The 25,661-nt window shown below is 41.1% G+C and overlaps 1 protein-coding gene across 2 annotated transcripts in view; it reads left to right on the top strand.

Annotated features, from left to right (window-relative positions):
• LOC135111102 (DE-cadherin-like) overlaps positions 1-25,661 on the top strand; it is a 99,511-nt gene that overhangs the window by 19,151 nt on the left and 54,699 nt on the right. For both annotated transcript variants that reach the window (XM_064024060.1, XM_064024061.1), the window contains exon 2: positions 5,751-5,789. In XM_064024060.1, the coding sequence (XP_063880130.1) occupies positions 5,751-5,789 (39 nt within the window). The remainder of the gene's footprint in view (positions 1-5,750; positions 5,790-25,661) is intronic.

Below are 25,661 nucleotides of genomic sequence, written 5' to 3'. Positions count from 1 at the left end.
ATAAAGCTAAACCTATGCCATGGTATTAAAAGGGTTAAGAGAATGTTGAAGCGCCAAATAAAAATCCTCGTTCATTAGTAGTCGTGTTTTAAAAAAAATAGTGTTTACATATTTTTTTTTGAACTTATAAATTTGAATCGCACCAAAAATCATATATGTTCGGTTGTTTTTTTCTTTTTCCCGAGTGAAGCGAAAGAAAAGTGAAAGAAAAAAAAAAGAATGGAAACTTCATCCTGTTGTAATGAAGTATTGATCGACATTCCCCATCACTGTTAATAGTTCAGTTATTGTTCCATCAAATAATTACAACAGTGATGAGGTGCAGGGATGGGTGGATGGATGGATGGATGGATGAGTAAAGCAAGTGAAAGCGAGAGTGGTGAGAGATGCGTGGGTGTTGGGTGATACTCGGGGAGTGGCGGGGAGCATCCAGTGTGTAATATAGGCATTTGTTATGGCTGATTTGTGTTTGCGTGTGTGTGTGTGAGAGAGAGAGAGAGAGAGAGAGAGAGAGAGAGAGAGAGAGAGAGAGAGAGAGAGAGAGAGAAGAAAATTTCTCATTCTCCTCTTTTCCGAAAAATTCCATTTTCAGTAATTAATGTTGATTTGATGAGGATTTCAAATGTCTTTTATTGCTCTCTCTCTCTCTCTCTCTCTCTCTCTCTCTCTCTCTCTCTCTCTCTCGATGGAAATAGTAGTAGTAGTAGTACTAGTAGTAGTAGCAGTAGTAGTAGTAGAAGCAGTAATAGTAGTAATAGTAGTGGTAATAGTAGTAGTAGTAGTAGTAGTAGTAGTAGTAGCAGTACCAGTAAAACCTAGTAATAGTATCAGGAGAAGGAGGAGGAGGAGGAAGAGGAGGAGGAGGAGAAGGAAAAGGAGGAGGAACAGCAGCAGCAGCATCAGATTAATAGCGTGGGTAAAAAGGATATGAGAGAACAATCGATAAAAACATAATTTTTTGGCTTCGAAACGTGCGAGATGAAGCTTCGACGCTGTGTTACACCCTTAGACCTCAAGGAAACGATTTATGCCTGACACAGCTGTGGAACCCTTCTCTTTCGCGCTCAATATGGCGATGGGTGGGTCAGGGCGAAAATGAAACAGGAGGTGAGAGGGAGAGGTGAGAGCAGTGAGTGGAAGAACGTCGTTATCAGTTGCTTCTCTTGTAGTCATTACCTGAGTAGTGTTAATGGCTGCCACACATTGAGATCCTGATGAGGAAGCGTTAGCATGTTAGTGGGTTTCAATATGCACCAGTTGCTTTCCTAATTATCAGAATGTCCTTAATAGCTCTGTATATAAACGCCAGTTCGCTAGTTATCTATTGTTAGAAGTTCATGAATCTGCCGCCAGAGAAGAGCACAGTCGCCAAACAATAACCACTGTTGCTGAGAAGCATCCGGTGTTACTGTCTTCTATTATAACCTTTCCATCATTTGCCATGAGTTTATAAGTGAGTTTGCCATGTGCCATTCCGTTCCCTTCCATCCTCTTTCTCTTTTAATTCAATGAGAAGTAACTGAGCTTAGGACAGACCTTCCAATTAATGCAGCGAAATGAGGGGGTGGGGAAGAGTTTGGATGTTACAAGTTTTCATCATTGCCTTCACATTCCTTGGTGTTATTCAGGCTGTGTTTTGGGATACGAGTTTTTATAGAAGTTGAATGGAGGGATGCCTGTGTGTACTGTAGTGCCACGAGGTGAGTTTCCAGTGCCTTATTATCTACTACCGTATTCTCAAACACTTCTGCGTTTTATCTTTACTTTTAACGAGCTCTAATGGAAATTAGTTTTCTTTCTTTCTTGATCATGATAACTGTAACAGTTTAACGAGGATTGTGCTGTATGACGCGTATGACAGCCAATCACCCGCGAGCCTCATCTGCCTCCACCAGTCACGGGCGTCCTGCCGGCTGTGGTGCCCGATTGTGGATAAACAAACAGGTGCCGCCAGTGTTTTGTTGACATGGGAGTAGGAAGTGTGTGTTGATGTTGGTGACTTTGTTGTAAAGAGAAAGCAGGTTATTTATAAGATTGATTTCTTCCATGGCGTCATAAAAAAACATGGTCATGCGGCGCCGTTATTTATAAGATCGGTTGTATTACATTACTGAGGTGAAAAAGAGGGAAAAGACAAACAGAAGGGACTGAAAGCAAGACGTACCAGACAACAACAACAGGGCAGAGCAGGAACAAACGTGTTATGTGCTAGTGTTGTTTCCCTCAATTGTCCATTTGTCTTCAGCGTCGTCGGCAGGAGGAACCATTCCCGTTACACAATGAGATACAGTACTTTCCCTTCTCTTGACATGATCCCTGTTGTCTACATCACTTTAGGCATTCATCTCCGTTCAGTCTTTTAACTAACAACAGTGGAACTCATTAGTACGTATATTCAAAGGTGTTTTCGTGATTGTAGTGATTGTTTAATATTCTGCAACATCCCTGAGAGAACCACGCATGAGAACTTGAACTGTGTGGTGTTTGTAGATAGTACTAATGAGAGCCTGATTTTTTTTTTTTTTTGATATGGGTCTTGTTCACGTCTTTGAGCCCACGGAAATTGATGATGATGATACGTACAACTCGGTGGTGGCTGTGGCAGACTGGCAGTGTGTGTGTGTGTGTGTGACCTTACAGTCCAGCGAGCAGCTTCCTTCCTGCAGATTCCGTGAAGATGAACCATCCCTTAGCTTCAAGTAATGCTTCGCTTGCTGCGGTAATGAGTGGTCAGCGATAACATTCTCTCTGCTGCCAAACGCACGACTAACAGAGAGAGAGAGAGAGAGAGAGAGAGAGAGAGAGAGAGAGAGAGAGAGAGAGCGCTGTATAGAAAACGGAAAATGGTACGAAGAAAATAAATAAAAACTAAAGAAATATATGGGTAACTACAGTAAATTCCTTTTTGTTTTGCATATAGTTTCTTGTTTATTCATTTTTTAAGCTGAGAAGACACGGACACATAGAATTCAGGGAAATGTACGTATAATACAGGTTACATGCGGGAGCGAAACGAGTGTTCATGTCCGTGATAAGGCACCCCTCGCCCCTCATCCTCTCCCCTCATCCTCTCCTCTCATCATCTCCACTATCTTCTCAGAAAAGCGCAAACATACTGGTCACAAAAAATACCCAAGATTTTTTTCCCCAACTTCTTTCCTTCCTTAAGTGTTGCATCACCTTCGTGCGATCTTTTCTCTCATCATGAAGCCCTACCTACTTTTCCTTCATCCATTTTTAGTCGTTGATCTTCATTTCTTTTCTTTTCCTCTTATTCCCTCTTCCGCCATCAATCCTTACTCTCATTTTCCCTTCCTTTCTTATCTTTCCCTCTGTTCCTGCTTTCTTCATTCCTTCCTTTCCTTTTTTCCCGTTAATCTTAGTTCCTTACATCCTCTTTTCTCCTCCTTTCTCATTTTCTCCCAGTTATCATTTTTCCCATGCTCCTCTTCTTTTCCTCCTTGGTTCTCTGTCCACCAGCTTCTTCCTTTCCTTTACCTCATCAGTTTTCCCTCCCCTTTTTCCATCCCTTCCCTCTCTTCTCTGCTTTCCATCTTTCCCATTTCGCTATTTCTTCCCTTCCTTCTTATTCTCCTTTCACAATAATTTAATCACCAGTATTTTCCTTTCCTTTTCTTTCCTTACCCTCTTCAGTAATTCTTTATCCCCACTCTTGTCGTCCTTCCCCCCTCTCTCATGATTAGTGTTCCATCTCCACCTTTTGTTTTTTTTTCTCCCTCTGTCCCTCTCCGTTCCTTTCCTCCCTACTTCTTTTCCTAATCAGTTATCTGTCCGTACTTTTCCTTCATTTCCTCACCATTCTTCTCCTCCCACTCTGGTATGAAGGAAGACAGATCATTCAGTCTTTTGGTTCCTTTTACCTCTGCTCCGCCAGCCTGACCCTGAACAAAGTGGCGCCGCGTATCAGGCAGCTGCCGTAATGCCTCTCACTTATCACGGAACAACTGCCTCGCGGATTAACTCTTCCCGCCGTTAGAGAAAGTTTGCTGCCTCTGCCCGAATGCTTTGTCTACCTCAGCCGCTGTCAGTGAGTAAAGGGGAGAGAGAAAGGGAAGTGCAATGGAGTGGAGTAAGTGGGGAGGTGTGTGTGGTTCAATAAAAGTAGTTTTTCATGGTTAAGGTGGAGTTATGAAGGTAGGAAGGAATTCACTCACATCACACGGCAGGATATGATGCAGGATGTGATACACTGCTGACCAAAGCGGTAAATTTAAAAAAAAAGGTAAATGAAAAGCTAAATTAGCTCCCATATGCACTGTTGACCATAGCTGTAAAATGATGAAAGGAAATAATAATAATAAAAAAAGTTAGCTCTCATTTGCGAGTTAGTTTGCATAAATTGTAAAGTTGAAAGTAAGTTCACATTGTATTTGTTATCATTGCGAAGGAATTACGGCAATATTTTTTATTCTTTTTAGTATAGATATAGATAGAAAGTGTGAAGATTGGCGAGCACGTTCTTTTTTTTTTTTTTTTTATCTTGTATTATTTTTATTTTCAACCAATTGAGCTCAACGAATTTTCATTTCTTGACGTTTGATGTGATTTTTGTTTGTTTTTAACCAACTTTTCTCGACGTCAGTGAATGATTGGATTATTTTTTACCATTCTGAGTTCAAGCGATTCGTGAAATACAATTGTATCAACTTGTGTGTGTGTGTGTGTGTGTGTGTGTGTGTGTGTGTGTGTGTGTGTGTACTCTACAAGATATGGCAGCACTATAATAAAAGGAAAAAAAAAAAAAAAACGGAAATAAACGAAAAAAAAAAGAAACTGACGACTTTTTTTTTCATATAATCATAAAGGCAGAAGTTGCCAGGTACATAAAAAGTCTCTTTCATTAGAGGGATCGTTCTCATTTCGTTTTAATTCCAGTATTCACAGAGGAAAGCCGGAGTAATGCTGGATATTTTCATTTTTGATTTAATTCTAAACGTGCTGATTAGGCTACCGCCGGCGTGGTACCGATTCTTTGTTTACCTGAGTCTGATCAGCATCTATTTTTTTTTATTTATTTATTATTATTATTATTATTTTTTTAGTTCCCTGCGCTATGTTTGTGTTTAGGAGTACTTAGATAATATTACTACTACTACTACTACTACTACTACTACTACTACTGCTACTAGGATCATTACCGTCATCCTAGTGAGAGTTCAGCAGGGATTTTGTATTATAGAGAACGGACATGCATTATAACCCAATTAATAATTTCTCTAGTCACTGAAAACAATAGGATTAGAGAATAATGTGATTAAGACTAGTGTTGTGAGGTGTTAAACCCTTTGGCTGCTATTTGATGTATCTTTCCTTAATTACTAATCGCTGATACATCTTTACCTTGTTCTACAGCCACCTTCAATCTCTAAACTGGGTGGAAACTGCAAAATCTTTACTTTTTAATCTCCTTTCTTGTAGATGTTTATAAAAGTTTCATACACTACTTCTGGTGCTGTTAAGTGTTTCGTATCACAATGAAAGGTTTAAGAGCGCCAGGCAGTACGGAATATGAGGATGTAGATTCACGTCCTTTTCTCCTATCACCTCCTCTCCCCATAATACAACAATTAATTTATAATCCCAACGTTTCTATTCAAGGATGAGCCCTGAGGTAAAGTGTGTGTTTAATAGCCGGCTATTTTTATTTCATAGATATAGATACCTGATGCTTCTGCTCTCGTGACTCACCTTGGAATGACTCGTGATTTACCTGCTTGTTTCTCCCGCAGGTGATGTCACGGAGAGCAGCGCCGCCACTGCTGTGCAAGGTGAGTGTTGTGGGGCGCCTACACACACATACATACTCACATACATACATACACATACATACTCTCTCTCTCTCTCTCTCTCTCTCTCTCTCTCTCTCTCTCTCTCTCTCTCTCTCTCTCTCTCTCTCTCTCTCTCTCTCTCTCTCTCTCTCTCTCTCCTGCAGGAGTTTCAGGTGTGTTGCCTCCGCCTCTCCTTCATTCTCCTTGACCTCCTCTCATATTTTTTTATCTGCAGTGTTCTCCTTTGTGCCCCTAAACCCTCCATAACACACACACACACACACACACACACACACACACACACACACACACACACACACACACACACACACACACACACACACACACACACACACACACACTTTAATTCTCCTCTGCCTCACATAATTTTGCCATTTTCTCTGTTTTTTTGTTTCCCGTAAGCATCATGCAGCTTTAGTCCATCGCAATACGCAGCTTAATTTCGATTCCATCTCATCGTATTTACTCCCGTGAGGCAGGTTGGCAGTATTTACCGTCAGGAGGCCAATCAGACGAATCTACGTTGAGAAGAGAGAGAGAGAGAGAGAGAGAGAGAGAGAGAGAGAGAGAGAGAGAGAGAGAGAGAGAGAGAGAGTGTGAAAAAAAAAATCTCATGAAGGAATCACCAAAAAAGGAAAAGAGCGAAGAATGTGAAATTACTTGATTTTGGGAGTCCAATTGAAATTCTGTCGAAACTTTTGAAACCTCCACTTCGTTTCACGTTTATGAGTTTCAGTGGCCCAACGGAGGCTCTGTATTTCCGTATTAGTATTTGTACCTGCAAATAGAAGGAAGAGGAAACAAACTTTTTTCCCCACTTTTTAATTTCGTGAATGTAATGCGAGAATCTGTAAATTTCCGTATTATGTGTACCTGCAAATAGAAGGAAAAGGAAACCCAAACTTTTTATTTATTTATTTTTATTTTTTTTTTTATTTCGTGAACGTAATGCGAAAATCTGTAAAGGGCTGAAATTTTGGATTATGGAAGCATGGAAAAATCTCTATACATATATTCATGAAGTAATTGGAGAAATAGAGAGAAGAGAAGAGAAGATGTAAAAGGGGGAATAAGGATGGCGGAGGTGAGAGGGGTGTTGCTCAGAATAGAGTGTGGGCAAGATGAGTGAGAGATGGGTGTTGTGCGATTCTAGAGGGAGAGGTAATGGTAGGAGAAATAAGTGGGATGTTGCTCTGAATAGTGAGTGTGAGGAGGAGGGAGATGAGTAGGGTGCAATTCCGGAGGGAGAGGTAAGGATGAGAGGGGTAAGAGCGGTGTGGTTCTGACTAGTGTGAGGGGAGAGCTGAGTGGGGAGTGATTTTGAATAGTGGAAGCAAGCATAACAACAGTTCCCAGTAGTTATCGAGATGAGACACCTAAACGTTTAAAAATGTGAACCTTCTCTTTTTGGTACTCCATAAATTTCCATGATGCGGACTTATTCAACATTAGTGAAGCGTGTGGCCCTCAGTGTGTGGCTGCAGTGTTGGCTGAACTGTTGTGTTGCTGTAATTGTAGGGCGAAGTTTAAGAATGCAACTTTTCTCTCTTAGCAGTATTCCATAGACTTATTCAACATTGGTCAATCGTGTGTCTCTCAGCAGTTGAAGGCTCAGGATATGTGGAGTGAGTGTTGGCTGGGCTGTTGTGTTGGCGTGATTGGGGAGTGTTGGCTTGAGCGGCTGCTGTGTTGGCGTGACTGTGAGGCAGAGTGCTGATCTCATCCATCTCGCTCCTGACGTATCGCTGACTGGCGGGAAAATCGTTTGCATGAATTGTTGCTTCGGCGGTGTGACTCGTGTCGAAAAGATGTATTAGCCTATGTGTATTGCGTACGATTGTTTTTTCCCAGTCAGCTGCTCACCAACTCCTGGTTCGTCTCGCGTCGTCTTATAGTTCTTTATCTTGTACGCTCCAGGTCTTCTTTGTTATTTTTACGGCATAGTCTGCACCAGAGAGAGAGAGAGAGAGAGAGAGAGAGAGAGAGAGAGAGACTATTCAAGGTAAAAAAAAACAGATGTGAGTAAGTTTCGTGCATGGTGGAGGACACGGGTGACGGAAGGGGAACACAGGCGTCATGAATCCAGTGTGTCGGAGCGGAGGAAAGTAAATATCAAACGTTACAGTGGAGGAGATTTTGCCGCCGGATTAAATGATGTCTGCCTGCCGCTGTCTTTCGCTCGGTGACTACGTAACTGCTGTGGATGTTTGTTGAAATTTTACGGAGTCTGAAGAGCGGTGGAATGTCCCGCTTTCATATTTCTAGACTACATGCAGTAACTTTACAAGTTATTGCATGTACTGACGACACCAAATGTGCAGAAAGGAATAGATAAAAAAGAAAATAATCTGCAGACACAAAATGAAAAACTGTGACGGAAAATATATATATAAAAAAAAAACATTATATGTAAACTGCTTTGACTCCTCTCTCCTCTCTGCCCTTCCTCTTCCTCATCCTTCCTCCTCCTTCCATAATTCCTCCCCTCGCCTTGTAGTAGGCATCCACAGTGCTGCTGCAAATCCATATCATATATTCTGACAGTACATGACTTGGTGTGATACGGAAACGGGGCTGGTGGTGGTCGTGGTCATGGTGATGGTGGTGGTGACGTGCATATAATATAGCAAAACAAACACACACACACACACACACGCACACACACACACACACACACACACACACAGACACACACACACACACACACACACACACACACACACACACACACACACACACACACACACACACAGAGACACACACACACACACACACACACACACACACACACACACACACACCATAAAAAAAATTGCGGAACTAAAACAGAAAGGAGTTAATCTTTTATTCCATTATTCTGTTAAAGCAATTACCTCTTTGTTTGAAGTCATAGATAAATATGTAAATCTTGTTTTTTTCATTCAGCATTGACAATATTTCTCCATGCAAATCATTGTTTCACGCAGATAGACTCGTAGTGGCCGTACGCTTTGCAGCTGACCAATGGAATAATCTTGTTTTCACTCCCGTAATCGTCGGTTTGCGAAAAACTAGGGAATTAGTTTAGTGAGTGACAATAAAAGGACATGGAGGTGTTATGAGCTGTTATGAGTGCGTGTAATGTTTTTATATGGAAAGACAATATCGAATAGCACACTAGACAACAGGTGGCATCACCCTTACTTCAGAGGTCAAGGAAATTTTTTAATTTAAACGTGTATGTGTGTGTGTGTGTATTCTGAGTGATGTTTTCCCTCACTAACGATGTAAAGGTCTTGTTCAGCTCTCGCTAGGATCATGATAGCAATTCTTGATAGCAATCAGTGTAACTTCAACTGCAGCCTATTATAAGTGTCGATACAACACAGAAACGTTTTACGAATAAGAGTCTTAACTTAAAGCAAGGATGAATCACATCACTGGTACAGCATCCAGTGTTGTCTTACACCTCCAATTTCATCCATTTGCGTCATTTTCCATCAACAAGCAGAAATATACAAGTTTAATTGACTTGTACACTTTCAATGTGTCACCTGCGTGCTCCAGATTCCCTGCCACATTCCCCTCTGAAATACTTTCCCCTTCATTAAGTTAAACGTTTTCCCCTTCAGTGCACACACAGCTTTAAGCCACTGTGGGAGGGGCTCAGAGAGATGCGGAAGATGAGGAAGTGATACGGAAGTGCATAGCGAGATGAGAAAATACTGTACCATTGCACTATAACTTTCACAGCACAGTGTAGTCATTATGTATCAAACTTAGTATAATTTCCCGTAAAAATATCTCCTGTCTGTCATAAGAACTAATCTCAGAAGGCCACACAGATGATTAGTTCGAGCTCCCATGGGTGTTCTTCAGTCTTGATGATGCAGATAATTTGTTAAACGATCAGAACAACTTCAAATGAGTCTTTTTTCTCTTGGTGCCCTAGGCCAGAATCCCTCTCACATAAAAAGTAATAAAAAAAAAGAAAAAAAAACTGCTAGCGTGAAATCATCAGGAATTGCGTCACCATGGAGTTAAGACGCGAATGATACAGTGATCATCACGCCACGCCCCTGGGAGAAGCGTCCAGCGAGACAGACAATACACTAGTGGCTTTGCTTTGTTTGTGGCAGACTACCTTGTGTACACCGAGCGATTGATACAGTCTTGATATCTCTCTCTCTCTCTCTCTCTCTCTCTCTCTCTCTCTCTCTCTCTCTCTCTCTCTCTCTCAGCACAAAAACGCGTATTTATCTGTCAAAGCGAAAATAACAGATACGGTCACGAGCTCCGAGCTCCGAGGACACAAAAGGATTACAACTTTCACATGCACCGCCAGTTAAATTGTTCCCCCGCACAAAAGGCAGCGGATATATTTATATATACACGACACAAACAGCTACACACGCCCCTTAAGGGAGGAAGAACACCCCTGCTGCCACTGCCAACACCAGTAATAACAACAGCAGTAACAGTAATAACAAATGTACGGCTCTTGAGTGAAAACAGTAATTTCTGTCACTGCCGTCACCACTACCACTACCACCGCCACGGCAGCAAAGAGGACACACGACAGTAACATGCAATAGTTTGTAACTCCATTACTGCACGACGCATGATCATATTCTCAAACGTTCTGGCGTCATGTCTCAACTACTTTTACAGGCTGGAATGGGATTACGATTTTTTCAGGAGTATTTCCCTAATGGTAGTGATAATTTATCAAGCACTGTAACGTAAATAGGAAATCAAGCTATCGGAGGTTTTAAGGGTTGTATGATTCTAGTGAGAGCTCAACAAGGATTATGCATTACCAGCGGAAAGAAAACACGCATGAAAACCCAACTAAGACCCTTTGAAAACAGTCCTGGTGAGATCGGAGTGTTTCAAAATACTACACCACACCTCACCTCACCACCACATCACCACACACCACACCTCCATTATTTCTGCCTGACGTTTCCCCTCACGCCGCCTCGTTAAGCTTGATCTGTGCCCGTCAGTGTGTTGCATTTCCGTGACGATTACCGCAGCAGCGAAGCCTCCAGTCCCTCCCCCTGGTTGTCGCTGTTAAGGTTTGGATAATGAAGGGAATAACTTTCCTTCCCCATGCACCAAAGGCGTGGAAAATCTATATCGTGGCCTCAGCTGCCGCCTCGCTCCTGCATCGCGACGGGGAGGGTGAAAAAGAACAATCGCGTTTTTATACGAAAATTCAATAAGAGATGCGTGGAAAACTTTGGAATTGTGGCAGCCATATTGGTAGGATGGGAGGGGGAAAAGAGGAGGAGGAAGAGAAGGAGGAGGAGGAGGAGGTGGAGGTGGAGGAGGTGGAGGAGTATTTACGGAGTGTGGAAGATAAAGGGGAGGATGTGAGGAAAGAGGAAGCAAATTTAGTCTCGGTAATTAGATGTAATTTTTAATGGAGAGAGAGAGAGAGAGAGAGAGAGAGAGAGAGAGAGAGAGAGAGAGAGAGAGAGAGAGAGAGAGAGAGAGAGAGAGAGAGAGAGAGCACCTATGTATGTTTACTTTCGTTATTGGAGAGTAAAGTAAATACAAAGTGAGTGAATTAAGGTTCGCTCGTGGTATAGTAGCACTTAGTAGTAGTAGTAGTAGTAGTAGTAGTAGTAGTAACATTAGTAGTAGTAGTAGCATTAGTAGTAGTAATAGTAGTAGTAGTAGTAGTAGTGGTTGGAGTCATCGTCACCATTGTAAATATATATATAAGACGAATGTAGATGTCACTGCTCCTATTCTAAAACTCTCCGTGCTTACAGAGTTATTTTCAAAAGCCACAGAGATGACCAGCGGGTTCTCATCGGTGTTTCCTCCGCTGGTAATGTAGAATCTACCACTACCACCAGAATCATAAAAACCCTTAAAATCCTTGGTAAGTTTGACTAGAGCCTGTTGAAAGTGGCGAAGATAAGACGGCGAGACATTTGTAAATACGATGTCAGGACTGTAAACACCCGGCGGCTCTCTCCTTCAGTGCCTCCCAGTCGGCTTTCCATCCACACGCCTGCCGCTCAGACGTTTATATATCACACGTAACGCGATGGAACGTGTGTATATTTCCTTCCTGCTCATCTGTAATTCGTCGCCTACAAGTAATTTCACTCTCACCATGTTTGTTAGTGTCACCTTGTTTGCCTGCTCTCCTGCCCCTGTCTGGTTCCTTGGGTTGTGTTTACCTTGCACTGTCCGTGAGTAAATATTTCGTGCACTATTTTTTTGGGGGAGAAATGGAGAATTTTGCGGGATTTTTATTTTATACCTATTTCTCGTGTTCTTGGTTGGTCTTTTATGCTAGAGAGAGAGAGAGAGAGAGAGAGAGAGAGAGAGAGAGAGAGAGAGAGAGAGAGAGAGAGAGAGAGAGAATGTGTACCCACCGCTGCTGCTGCTTTGATGGTTTCCAAGATAAAGGCTCTCTATACCTGCATGTTTTCTTTTCCTTTTATTTTTATTTTTTTTTCGGTATCCCAGAACCCTCGATTATTTATGTAAGATATTTGCCTTCAACTGGTCTCGAGTCAAACTCAAGTTGCGGACTTTCATGGGCGCTGGGTGTGTAACTTTTTTTTTTTTTTTTTATCATATTTGTTGGCCCTTTTATTTACTCATTCATTTTTCATAATTTGCCGAGTGGTTTTTCTTTCAAATTTTGTATTTTGAGTCATGTTACTGCATGATTTACTTTTTTTTCTTTTATTTTTCCTTTGATATTTGTTTCTGTGCTACATTTGCTTGCTTGTTTACTAGCGTCTGCTAATCTTGGATATCTTGCGTTGCTCACTCTGCTGTGCTTTTTGTTAGTACGGTTTGCAGTGCAGGGGCGACACTCCAAGCACGCCGTCACATTCCTCTCTCTCTTTTCACCGTATTCCTAAACATCTCGTCTCATCTCTTATATTCAAGACTCAAGTAGAAGTTCCTTTGGTTTTCAAGGACATTCCCAAGATTTTTGATGGTAGTTTAACGTTGATTCTGAACCATCAGTCAAAGAACACACAGGGAAATCTGGGCTATAATTTCTGTGGGCTTTGAAAACTGTCGTAAGGAGAGAACAAAGCGTTTAAAGAGGGGATTCTTTGTCTCTCACCAAACAGACAAAGAATAATGGTAGAAGCTTTCCACCAAGGCATTTCTCTTTCTCTGTCATTAGGCGCCTGTCTGCCATCGCCTCTGTCTCTCACTTTGCGTCTCTGTCAGTTCGTATGTTATTTGTCAGTGTGTATCTCTGTTTCTCTGATAGTCTTTCGTCTCTCAAACTCTGTCGGTCTTTATCTGTGTCTTAATCCTCATCTTTGTGTTTCTGCATCAGTTTGCATGCCTCTTTTCTGTCACGATTTATATATACTCGTGCTATCTGTCTGTCTCGGAATATTAAGGTGCGTATGTATGGATATGACTGCAAAAAAAGACTTGCAGTAAAAAGTAACACACACACACTCACATGCACACATAATCTTACATTAACGAATCAGTATCTATCGTAAACATTTTCTTCGCATCAGAAGTAAAAATACTAACAAATCTACCAAATAATCCCAGCTATTGTAAGAGTTAATGATTCTGTCTATGTTGCTGGAGTGGCCAAAACCAAAACCTGCAACTTACGTATGACCAAACCTTCCTGGACATAATGTTGTGGCTGAGTATCACAGGGTTGTCGCAAACGTTATTGTGTGTGTTTGTCGGTGCATAGACGCCGCCACAGCGCTCATTCCTCGCCTGTTTCAAAAGTTATGCTGCTAATACGAAGTTACGCGTTAATAAAGGTTAATAAAGTTGAGAAAAGTTACAATGAGACTGTGTGTGTGTTTGTGTGTGTGTGTGTGTGTGTGTGTGTGTGTGTGTGTGTGTGTGTGTTGGTGCGTGAATGCTACCATAACTATTCCTTCCTCGTCTGTTTATACCGTAAAAGTTAAGCTGCTAATACGAACTGATGAAAAGTTGCGCATTTAATGAAAGCTACGTTCGCTACAAATATGGATTAACAAAACAACGAAAGAAAACGGATAAAAGGAAGAGTTACCCGTTAAAAAGTGTATAAAATTAATAAAAGTTGCGTAGTTAATGAAAGTTACACACGTACGTTTCAAATTCGAATTAACAAAAGAAAACGAAAAAAAAAAAAAAAAAAGGGAAGCGTTACCCGTTAAAAAAAGTGAATAAATTTAATAAAAGTTACGCTGTAGGTACGAATACACACACACACACACACACACACACACACACATACAAAAGGAGTACGCGTTAATAAAAGTTAATAAAACTAATAGAAAGAAAAGTTATGACGAGAAAAAAAGGGAGTTACGCACCCTATGTGAGTCACCGCATAGCTTCTGCCTCGCCTTGCTGCAAAAAAAGTTACACTGCGAGGGTTTTCCGGAAATTGCGTGAATAATTTGTCGCTGCCGAGGACGCGAAGCAGAATTATTTGTGGTGGAGATGAATGAACGAGCGAGTGAATGAAGGGAGGCGTATCAGGCAGTTTTGAGATTTGCGCGGGAATGTTGGGTATTCATGAGGTGAAATTATTAGTATGAGTTGCCTTTATGCAGCTTTCAATGGCAGTTTTGGAGTCAGTGGTGCTCTATTATGAAGGTTGGATTTCTCTCTCTCTCTCTCTCTCTCTCTCTCTCCGGTATTATTTATTATTTTTTTCACTATCTGGTCTTGTACTGATTAATCATCTACTGTTTTCTCTTCTGTTTCATTCTACAGACTGATGTGTACCAATTATTAAACGTCTGTGCGTGTCAAAGAAAACGAATAAATAAAGGAAAAGAACTGAAATAAGAACAAGAATAATAACTGCCATTTTAAAGAAGGGAAGGAACCTGAGAGCGGAGGAACATGAGGAGGAAGAGGAGGAGGAAGAAGAGGAGAGGATAGATGGTAAGACCTACTGGTAAAGGCGGAAGAGGTCAAGAAGAAAGAAAGATTGGAAGGATCGCCGCGAAAAAGAAGTAACTTATTGTGAAGTTTTAAGTCAAGTGGGAGGAGAAAGCGAAACTAAGAAGGAAATAGTGAAGGTGAGAAACAGGACCAAAGGAAAATGGTGAGGGAAAGGAAAGAACAATAAAGTGGAAGGAATCGAGCAGGAGGAAGTGCAATTGCTATGGATAAATGTGGAAATATACCAATAAGACGATGATGGGAAAAGAAAATACAGAACAACTGGTGGTAAAATGACAGGAGGGAAGAAGGAAAAGACTGAGAGTAAGAGAACGGAAAGAAAGAAAGAATGAAAGAAAGAAAGAAAAAAATCACTGACAACTAATGTAATAATAAACATACTGATAGGTGAAAGAGGAAATTCGAGTATGTGGCAAAGAATAAGGAGGAGGAGAAAAGAAAAAAAATTAGGTATATGAGGAAATAATTTTAACGAATAGTGGAATAACGCAGAAATGCAGTAACAAAGACCTCTAAGTGGTGTGAGCTAACGAAGGCACGGAAAGAAAAAGTGCGAAACTCCAGATGATATTAAGAAAAATGCTGGAAACTTTAGAAAATGAAATTAATTTTACGGAGGGAAGAATAAGGAGAAAATGGAATAATTACGGAGATGGAAGAACATATTAAGCTGCTGATGAAAATCAAGAAAGGTCACAAATAAAGAATGGAATTAAAGAAAGCGAGACAAGTATATTTGTCGCTGGAATGCGAGGCAATCAGTTTACGAATAGAGGAATAAGGAGAAAATACAATAGTCAATATTGCAGAATGACTGGGTAAGCTGATTACGAAAAGAGGAAAAGAAAGGACATTGTGACAGAGGACAGAAAAGAAAATTGTAAGAAAATGGTGGAGCTCTTTCGAATATACGGAAATGAAAGTAAAGAAAAACGAAATAAGGAGAAAAAAAAAAAAACACAATGATCGGGAAATGGAATAACGCACAATGCTCATGAAGGGAGAAAATAATTAAAGCATAACAGAAAAAAGATGTAGAAAGAAGGTGATACGTTTTTTTCAGACTACGGTGAAATTAGTATCAAGGAGAAAAGAATAAGGAAAGAAGCAATAATGACAAAAGAATAAGTTAAACTGCTTACCTCTGAAACGAGAAAACGGAAGATATTGGAAATGATAAAAATGCGAAACAGAAAGAAATGGAGAATTTGGGAGTTTTGAAGAAGGAAGAGGAGAATTTAGAGAGAGGAGGAGTAAGGAAATACACGGAGTTATGGGGAGGTGTTAGCTGTGTGAAAGATATTAGAAACTATATAAAAAAAAAAAATGAAATAGAAAAGGATAAATAATTTAGGTGTTTTCGAAATAAGAAGAGGAGAGTTTATAGAGAGGAGGAATAAGATGTAGCATTAACTAAGGAAATATAGGAAAGATATTGCAAATTATAAAATACGAATAGAAAAAGGTGGAGAATTTAGAAGTTCTTGAAATATGAAAATGAGAGTTTTAAGAGTGGAGGAATGGGGAGGAATGGGGTATTAACTGAAGAAATACAGGAATATGGGGAAAGAAGACTTGGGGGGGGGATTAGATGCATGTACATAAATGAAGGTGACAACAAAGAAATACTAAAAGATACAAGAGAAAAATGTGAGAGGCTTTGGTTTTTATAATAATGCAGTGCTCTTTTATTTATTTATTTTTCGAACAGAGGACTGACGAAAAAAAATAGAATGATTAGGGTGAGAAAAGGGACTGGGTAAACTGCTCAGGGGGGAAGTAACACTCTGGAAAATTCGAATGCATTAATTTATTTTTTTACCTGTGAAGGAGGGAAGGCGTGAGCAAAAAGAAAAAAAAAATATGAGAAAAAGAATCCCCACAAAATAGCCGTTTCCAGAAAAAAATAATTTGTAGAAGAAAATATTACACTGAATCCATTAATTTCACGAATACAGATTACGTGAAGGATAAAAAATAATGAAAAAAAAAAAAAGATGATGGTGTGCTTATCAAATCATATAAAAGAACGATGGAATGCATAATGATAAAGGTAGAAATGTGATAGTTTCTCCATCTTCATTCCGATTTCGTCACTGACAGAAGCACACTCATGAAAAACAAATAAATTGATTGATAATAAAATAAAAGATAAAAACTTATATCGACAGGCCTTCCTATTTTTAAAATGTTCAGCGTTTCCTTTCGAGCGATGTTGCAGTTTTCAAAGGGTATTTTTTCATGATTCTAGTGATAGTTAAACAAAGATTCTTCATCGTTAGTACATAAACACCCTTTGGAACCTGACTAATCACCTCTGCAGCCTTTGAAAACTTGTCTAGACGAGAAGAAAGAATAAAAAAACAGTAAGATCACAAGACAAGACCCAATAGGACTTAACAACCACAAATAAGCAACGATACAGAAAGAAACCCCCACGACCACGACCATTACCAGACATCAGGAAAAAAAAAAAAAAGAATAGACAAGAAACTCACCAATCACCATCCACGCTCTCGCTTTGATCGCAACGTTCCTTACTACACATAAGGGTGAAAAAGAGATAAAAGATAACGAGCGGGAAGAGCATCAGTGAATCAATGTGTAAGGGAGAGTGGCGTGGGTGAGAGAAGGACATGGTAGGGATGCATGGAAGTGATGGGACGAGTGTGTGGAAGTGGGGAGGGTGAGGGAAGCAAGACGAGTGGGCATGTGGGCGGCCGGGGAGGTTAGTGTTACAAATTGTTACGAGTGGAAGTGTGGGGGGGTGGAGGGAGCTGGTGTCAGGAGGGAGGAGGAAGAAAAAGTGTGCAGGATTGGGGAAAGAGGAGGAGGAGGAGGAGGAGGAGGAGGAGGAGACAGAGGGGTATAAGGGAGTATAAGGTTGAGGATGATGATAAAGAGGAGGAGAAGTAGGGATATAAAGGAGAAGGAAAGAGAAGGGGAAGAATATGAAGGAGGAGAAGGACGACGAGGAGGAGGAGAAAGAAGACGAGGAGGAGGAATACAGGAAATGATGAGGAGAGAAAATCATCAGACACCATAATTGTGTGTGTGTGTGTGTGTGTGTGTGTGTGTACGTGGCCTATATACTAATACGTGTTTTATAAGATTTACTCACTTACATCATCAAGAAATATTTACTGAGGAGAAGCAACGACACATTAATCAGTGATGTTAAAATTCTTGGCTGGTTTATTGCAGACATGAAACACTGAAGATGAAGTAGCTCTCTCTCTCTCTCTCTCTCTCTCTCTCTCTCTCTCTCTCTCTCTCTCTCTCTCTCTCTCTCTCTCTCTCTCTCTCTCTCTCTCTCTCTCTCTCTCTCTTATCAATTCACATGCATCTTTCCACTTCATAAGGCGCCTCCTCCATGCTCTCGTTCTCTCCCTTCCCAGCCTCTCCCTTTTCCCCTCTTCCTTCCTCACCACTTCCCTTCTCTTCCTAGCCCTTTTTCCTCACTCCTTCTCTTCCTCTCCCTCTCTCTCTCTCTCTCTCTCCATCCCTCTCTTCCTTATCACTTTCTTCTCCCTTCCTCTCTCTTTCTCCCTCTCTTCCTCTTATACTTCTTCATGACCTACATTCTCTTTTTCGTTTTGTCTGTCTCTCCCTCCCGCATTTTTTTTCTCTCCTCTGTCTTCTCTTCTCCTTCCCCCATCATCTTCCTTCTCTTTTTTCCTATCCCTATTTTTATCACTTTTGCTCCATTACCTGTCACCACCGTTCTCTCTCTCTCTCTCTCTCTCTCTCTCTCTCTCTCTCTCTCTCTCTCTCTCTCTCTCTCTGAAATACTTATCTTTCTCCTCTTAAAAATATGTATAATATATATATTTGCGTTGTATTTTTTCATTCCTCCTTCTCCTCTTCCTGCTCCTCCTCCTCCTCCTCCTCCTCCTCCTCCTCCTCCTCCTCCTCCTCCTCCTCCTCCTCCTCCTCCTCCTCCTCCTCTTCCTCCTACTGCTCTTCCTCCTCCTCGTACTTCATTTTCATATCATAAATTTTCTGTAATTCATTTATTGTTTCTTTTCCTAATTTTTTCTTTGTGTTTCATATTAACTTTCTTTGGTTCTCGTTGCATCATTTACTTCTTTTTTGTCTTTCTTTTCATCTCTCATATATATATATATATATATATATATATATATATATATATATATATATATATATATATATATATATATATATATATATATATATATATATATATATATATATATATATATATATATATATATATATATATATATTACATTTTTCTTCATTTTCTTCCATCCATTGTCAAAAATTTATTTATATTTTTACATCTTTTGTTTTCTCATCTTTTATTCTTTCCTTCCACCTCGTTCCCCTCCTCCTCTTCCTGTTCTTCCTCCTCCTCATTCGTCTCCACAGAGAGAGAAAGAAGACCTGCAGGAACGAAGTAAAAAAGCAGAGATAGGTGGAAAAATAAACAGATAGACAGATAGATAGATAGGTAGATAAGCAGATAGATAGATAGATAGATAGATAGATAGATAGAGAGAGAGAGAGAGAGAGAGAGAGAGAGAGAGAGAGAGAGAGAGAGAGAGAGAGAGAGAGAGAGAGAGAGAGAGTAGTAAAGAAAAATTAAGAAAGTTAGACCTTGGAAACCCTAAAAGAAAAAGACAAAAGGACAAAGGAAGAAACACAGTGAAGCAAGGAGACAGGGTACACACACACACACTCTGCTCTCTCTCTCTCTCTCTCTCTGACCGCTGTGTTTGTTCTTTGTTTGTGTTCTTTACTGTTCCCTGCACCGTATAACCTCTGTCCTCCCCCCTCCCCCCAACACTTCAACTCCCCAAGGCAACCCTCCTGGGAACTAATGCTCCTCTGCCTATGGTCCCCCTGACAAAGGTCTCCTCGTGGGGAACTTATGCTCTCTAATGCCTTTCACTTGTGACCCACTCATCACTTATGAATTTTTATGCTCCTCCTCCTCCTCCTCCTCCTCCTCCTCCTCCTCCTCCTCCTCCTCCTCCTCATCATCATCATCATCATCAACATCATCATCATAATAATAATACCTTCTTCGTCTTTCCTTTTTCTTCTTTTCTTTCCCTTTTCTTCTCTCTTACTTCTAACCAGTGTGTGTGTGTGTGTGTGTGTGTGTGTCATCGTCGTCGTCGTTTTTCGTCCTCCTTTTCTTTTTTCTTCTTCCTTACTTCCAACTACTGTGTGTGTGTGTGTGTGTGTGTGTGTGTGTGTGTGTGTGTGTGTGTGTGTGTGTGTGTGTGTGTGTGTGTGTGTGTGTGTGTGTGTTTGTGTTTGTGTGGTCTTTGTTTTCGTCCTCTTCCCCTTTTTTCTTCTTGTCTTCTTCTTTACTTCCAACTGCTGTGTGTGTGTGTGTGTGTGTGTGTGTTTGTGCAGATCTCAAACTACGAACTCCTTGACGCACGACTCGTTGTCTCGTTTAGGGATCCAGTTCCTCTTTCCACGCTTCGGATTAGTGACCGAAACAGTCCCGCTGGGTTCATCTCCCCTTGGCTTTGTTGTGCGAAATTTGGATTTTGTATTGAGCCCCGACCTCTTTTTTTTTTTTTTTGTGTGTGTGTGTGTGTGTGGTGGTGGTGGTGGTGGTGATTTCCTACCTACGAACAAACATTAAACAGTGTATGATGAAAGTTGAGTATGTAGAAATGAGGTATCGTGTGTGTGTGTGTGTGTGTGTGTGTGTGTAAAAGTTTTGACAGTCACGAATGTTGCCAGAGTAAAAAAAAATATATATATACTCGTATATATATAAATAAAAGTAAAAAAAAAAAAAGCTGTAATGTATTGAAGTGTTTGTATGACGCTCTATAGATTTCACGTTTAGGATTATGTAGTGGTGGTGGTGATGGTGGTGGTGATGGGATAGGATGTGAGGAGTGTTGTGCATATCTTTGTATTGATTCTTCTGTTTTTAATAAGCCTGACCTGATATCTTTCCGTAAATGGGTTCTGGCTCACTAGCTTGCTGGGTTGACTGACTGACTGACTGAGTGGCTTGCTAAATGACTGGCTGTATTGTTGTGTGTAGTGAATCAGCAACCTGGATGACAGGCTAGATGACAGTCTAAACTTACTGGGTAGCTGATAGACAGGTTGACTGATTGCCTGGCTGCCTATCTGTCTGATTGACTGGCTGGTTGTCTGACTGACTGACTGACTGGTATGCTGGCTAGCTAATTTTCTGGATAGTTGACTGACTGGCTGACTGATTGACTGGCTGGTTAGGTGACCGACAGTTTGGCAAGGTGGCTGACTGGCTAACTGACTGGTTTACTTGCTTCTTGACTGCATGTCGGACTGGTTGAGTGCCTGGGTAGATGGACGATAGATGGATGGATGGATGAGTAGATGGATGATCGACTGACTGGCGCATTGGTCTTCTGGCGACTGGTTTACCCTTGGAATAATGGCAGCACTAGACTGGGAGGTGTTATTAGGACTACCATTAGTTTTAAAAGCTGGCAACTGGAGTATGACAAACACACACACACACACACACACACACACACACACACACACACACACACACACACTGTCACAATTGTTCCCAGCACGGTTTTAGTGAAAGATGAAAGCGACCAACATGAAACAGTGCAGTGCTGAAAGTTATCGCAGAAGTTTAAATACACCCGGCAGTGTTTTGTTGGACTAGCAGGTGGTACTGGTGGTGGTGGTGGTGGAGGTGGTGGTGGTGGTGGTGGTGATGTAGGACGGTGAAATGACAGCAACGTATGAAAAATTACAGCAAAAATTAACCTTGCAATATCTTTCAATAATCTACATTGTTCTCGAGTTTAATCTCTCTTTTCCTTCTCTTCTGACAATTCGTCTCTCCTCCTCTCACCACCTCACCACTCAACCAGTCAGTTCCGTTGCATGTTTCCATTTCCAAGGCTTCATCGTCTTTTGGGAAGGATGTTATAATCTGGCTGTTCACTTTCATTGGTGAGTTTACGCGTGAGAGAGAGAGAGAGAGAGAGAGAGAGAGAGAGAGAGAGAGAGAGAGAGAGAGAGAGAGAGAGAGAGAGAGCATCACAGTTACACTCGAGTATATATACACACACACACACACACACACATACACATACACACACACACAGTCCAGAAGCTTGCCACACTTCCCACATATCACGGAGAGCTACCGAGTTCCCTAGCATACTGCAAACACACATTGAGAAACTTGGCTTACTGGAAAAAGGACGAGACGTGAATACAAAGTTACTAGTGTGGCTTGGAGAGTATAGAATAACATACTCCTGCGGTGGTGCGATAGTAAAAAAGGACGGAACATTTACTTACGGATGCAGGGTGACATATTGCTTGAAAATTAAGGAAACAGTGAGGAAATTAGACAAGGAAAGTTAATTCTATCCCTATGTTGGTCTAAATAACACCCGCTGAATGATAGTCGAGGCGAAGAGAAAGAAAAGAACGTAAAAAAAGGGTTGCTATAGATACTAATGTCATGGAAGAGAGGGAAGGAACGGGAGTGAGTTGGGTGGATAAGGAAGGGCTGGAGAAGGGAGAGCAAGGCAGGAGAGGCATGGTTAGGTGCATAAACTAATAAAAGCGCTGGAAGAAATGTGGAAGGTGACAAAGGGACTGGAGAAGGGTAAGGAAGGTCAATGGAAGGAAAGTATGGGAAGGGGGGAAGGCAGCGATGGTGTATGAGATTGATAGCAGTGTCATGGATGTATAGGAAAGGGAGAAGATGGGATAGTGGTGACGTACATACGAGACTGGTTCTGTGGCGGTGACCTGTGATGGGATACATGCGAGATTGGTGTTTTCTTCATCCCGTGTATTTAGGTTAAGCTGGTATCACTCAGCGAGCGTGCCCTTGGTAAAAGCTTCATTCCTTCATAGTGCTTTCCTGCGGCACTAATCTAGCGGGGAGATCCTTGTCAATGAAAAAGAAATATTTAGTTGACGAATTTGTGATGCGAAGGAACGAGAGTTTTACCAGGAAAACTCTCTCCGTGTAATACCAGATTTAGAGAAAGTGGGAAGGCTCTTTGTGCAGACTCCGCGCAGCGCCACCACAGAAACCCTAATCTGGCAATCTGTCCCCGCCACGAACTGATTAACTTGCTGCCCTGCTTGTCGCCGCGCCCACGTTTTCTTGTATGCTGTATTTATGGACCGAGTTATTAGATATATACTTAATTACACTGGATTAATGTCTGTGTGTGTGTGTGTGTGTGTGTTGTGTGTGTGTGTGTGGGTGTGGGTTGGCGGGTGGGTTGATAGGTGGGTAGACAATTCTATTATGAACAGATCTTACAACACCTGTAGCAGTCAGGCACTTTGCTAAACTTGCATCTTTTATCTTACCTGCACTAGTCTTGCCTACAAATCACACACACACACACACACACACACATACACACACACACACACACACACACACACACAGAGAGAGAGAGAGAGAGAGAGAGAGAGAGAGAGAGAGAGAGAGAGAGAGAGAGAGAGAGAGAGAGAGAGAGAGAGAGAGAGAGAGAGAGAGAGAGAGAGAGAGAGAGAGAGAGAGAGAGAGAGAGAGAGAGAGAGAGAGAGAGAGAGAGAGAGAGAGAGAGAGAGAGAGAGAGAGAGAGAGACCCCTTGAATACTATGGACACATGTACAGGCCAGTGTTTTGTGGAGCGTGATGGTGCTGTGTGGTGTGCAGGGAGGGAACGACAAAAGGAAACGAGAGGCTGACAAATGATGAAGAGGGTGACTGGATGTGACGCCAACCAGTCTGAAAAAAAAAACTTTCAATAATGATTTAAAAGATTTTAGCAGAATGGCTTCAGATTTCTACAGAGAACAAATCACCGAAAAAAAAAAAAAAAAAAAAAAAAAAAAAAAAAAAAAAAAAATATATATATATATATATATATAATATATATATATATATATATATATATATATATATTATATATATATATATATATATATATATATATATATAATATATATATATATATATATATATAAGGATGGATACTATTTAACGAAAAGTGAAGAAAAAATAATATTAATAGACTACAAACGATGTTATTTAGGGATTTTCATGGTGTTTTCATAATGATAGCAATAGTCTAACAAGAAGTCTATATCGTCAATGAGAAAAATATCAATAAGAATTCATCTAATCATCTGTGCGGCCTCTACAAATAGTCCTCTTAAGATTGTTATCTTGTCTGGGTATATACTGTTTACAATCACTTTCCTGTGTTGTGCGTGCTGTGCGCAGCAAGCGTAAGGCTCACTTCACAGAAGCAGAATCTTTTTCCCTATAGCAAAACCGTACGGTTTGGAAATCAGTGAAGTGTAATTGGGCAGTTCACGCGGTGCCTGTGCGGCAGACTCGCCACTCCGCGTGCGCTGCCAAACGGTGCGGCGCCGAACATTCTGGAATCTAGCGGGATCCATGAAGCACATCCATTAAGGTCATTTTTTTCGTTTTTCACTGAATGCACATAAAGCACTCCGCGCTTAACATCTTCTAGCTCGATATAACGCAGCGAACATGAGCACAAATTCCGGTTTCTGTCCGTTCCTCTCTAATTACTGCAGGTAAGCCTAGCAGCCAAAAAGAAGAAAAAAAATAAAAGACGCTCGTAAGAAAAGATGTCTTCTTGACACCTCCAATGTGGCCATGCCACCTGACGAGTAAAAAAAAAAAATAAATAAAAAGTGTGAAGTGAACTAATGCGCGTTTTACATGATTTATTATTATTATTATTTTTATTTTTTTTTTTCCCTGTGCGACAGAGATTTAGTCGCTGTCTGCACCGCAAGCCATCCTGCAGCGAGTGTTCCAGAATGCTGAGGATGTGTGTGGAAGGTTTTAGATGGACGGTTATCCTCCGGGAGGCATCCTTGACTCGTTGTGTGGCACTTTCCTGTACGTTCTCTGCACTACTGCAGGTGAACTGTATAGGGAAAATATGACTTCTTGACTCACTCCCGGACGGTGATTCTACCGCACCAAAGAAAAGGGAGAGAAAGAAAAAAAAAGCATTTTCCATCAATAGGTTTTGTTCTACTGGAATCGCTCCTGAGGATTTAGTTCCACATTATTTTTCCGGGCCCTATTTTCCTCACCTGCCCGCCACCCGCCGCTGGGAATTAGCTGCTGCCAACTCTCTGCTTCACCCACAATGCCTTTTTTGTTCAGGTAAGAGGAAAGAAAAGCCTAGTACTGAATAAATCAATGAGATACTTTTTTTTTTTTTTTTTTTACCGTTTCCTCTGCAGGCAAGTCCAGGGAACGAAAAATATGGGAGTAAAAAATAAACACCGTTGTATGTGGCGGAGTGTAATTAATTCTTTCTCTAAACTGTGGCGGCGTGTGTTACAGAAAGGTAAAAAAAAAAAAGTTAATCCGGAGTTTTCCAGAGTTTCTACGTAGCTCTTATGGTATAGGAAAGCGAGTTTTTTTTTTTTTTTTAAATGGAAGAGGAGGAGGAGTAGGATAAGAAAGAGGACGAGGAAGAGGAGATGGAGGAGTAGGGGTTAAAAGTGTGTAATTACAAGTGGTGGTGGTGTTATTGTAGATGGTGACCGCATTGCCAAGTAAATCCCCAGTGATGCGCCTAACTTAACGGTGATCCTTATGAGGCGAGATGGACCGAGGAGTGTAGTTATGAGAAGGACCACTAGGGAAAGGAGGAAGTTGGAAGGAGCAGGATGGGGGAGCAAAGATGAGAGATTAAGAAGGGGAGAGGCAGGTTTACCTGCCTAGTTCCTCTTTGGCATCGAAACTCATCGTAGGTTTAATTACGGAATGTTCTTATTTCAAACTTTGGTAGAAACTTTTCCGCCCCTCCTCTCTACTTTCTAGTGTGTGTGTGTGTGTGTGTGTGTGTGTGTGTGTGTGTGTGTGTGTGTGTGTGTGTGTGTGTGTGTGTGTGTGTGTGTGTGTGTGTGATGACTGATGTT

This window comes from Scylla paramamosain, chromosome 21 (genome assembly GCF_035594125.1).
Source record: "Scylla paramamosain isolate STU-SP2022 chromosome 21, ASM3559412v1, whole genome shotgun sequence".
In the NCBI taxonomy this organism is placed as follows: domain Eukaryota; kingdom Metazoa; phylum Arthropoda; class Malacostraca; order Decapoda; family Portunidae; genus Scylla; species Scylla paramamosain.
The sequence above is the reverse complement of the archived record's forward strand: the minus strand, read 5'-3'. Positions and strand labels throughout refer to the sequence as shown.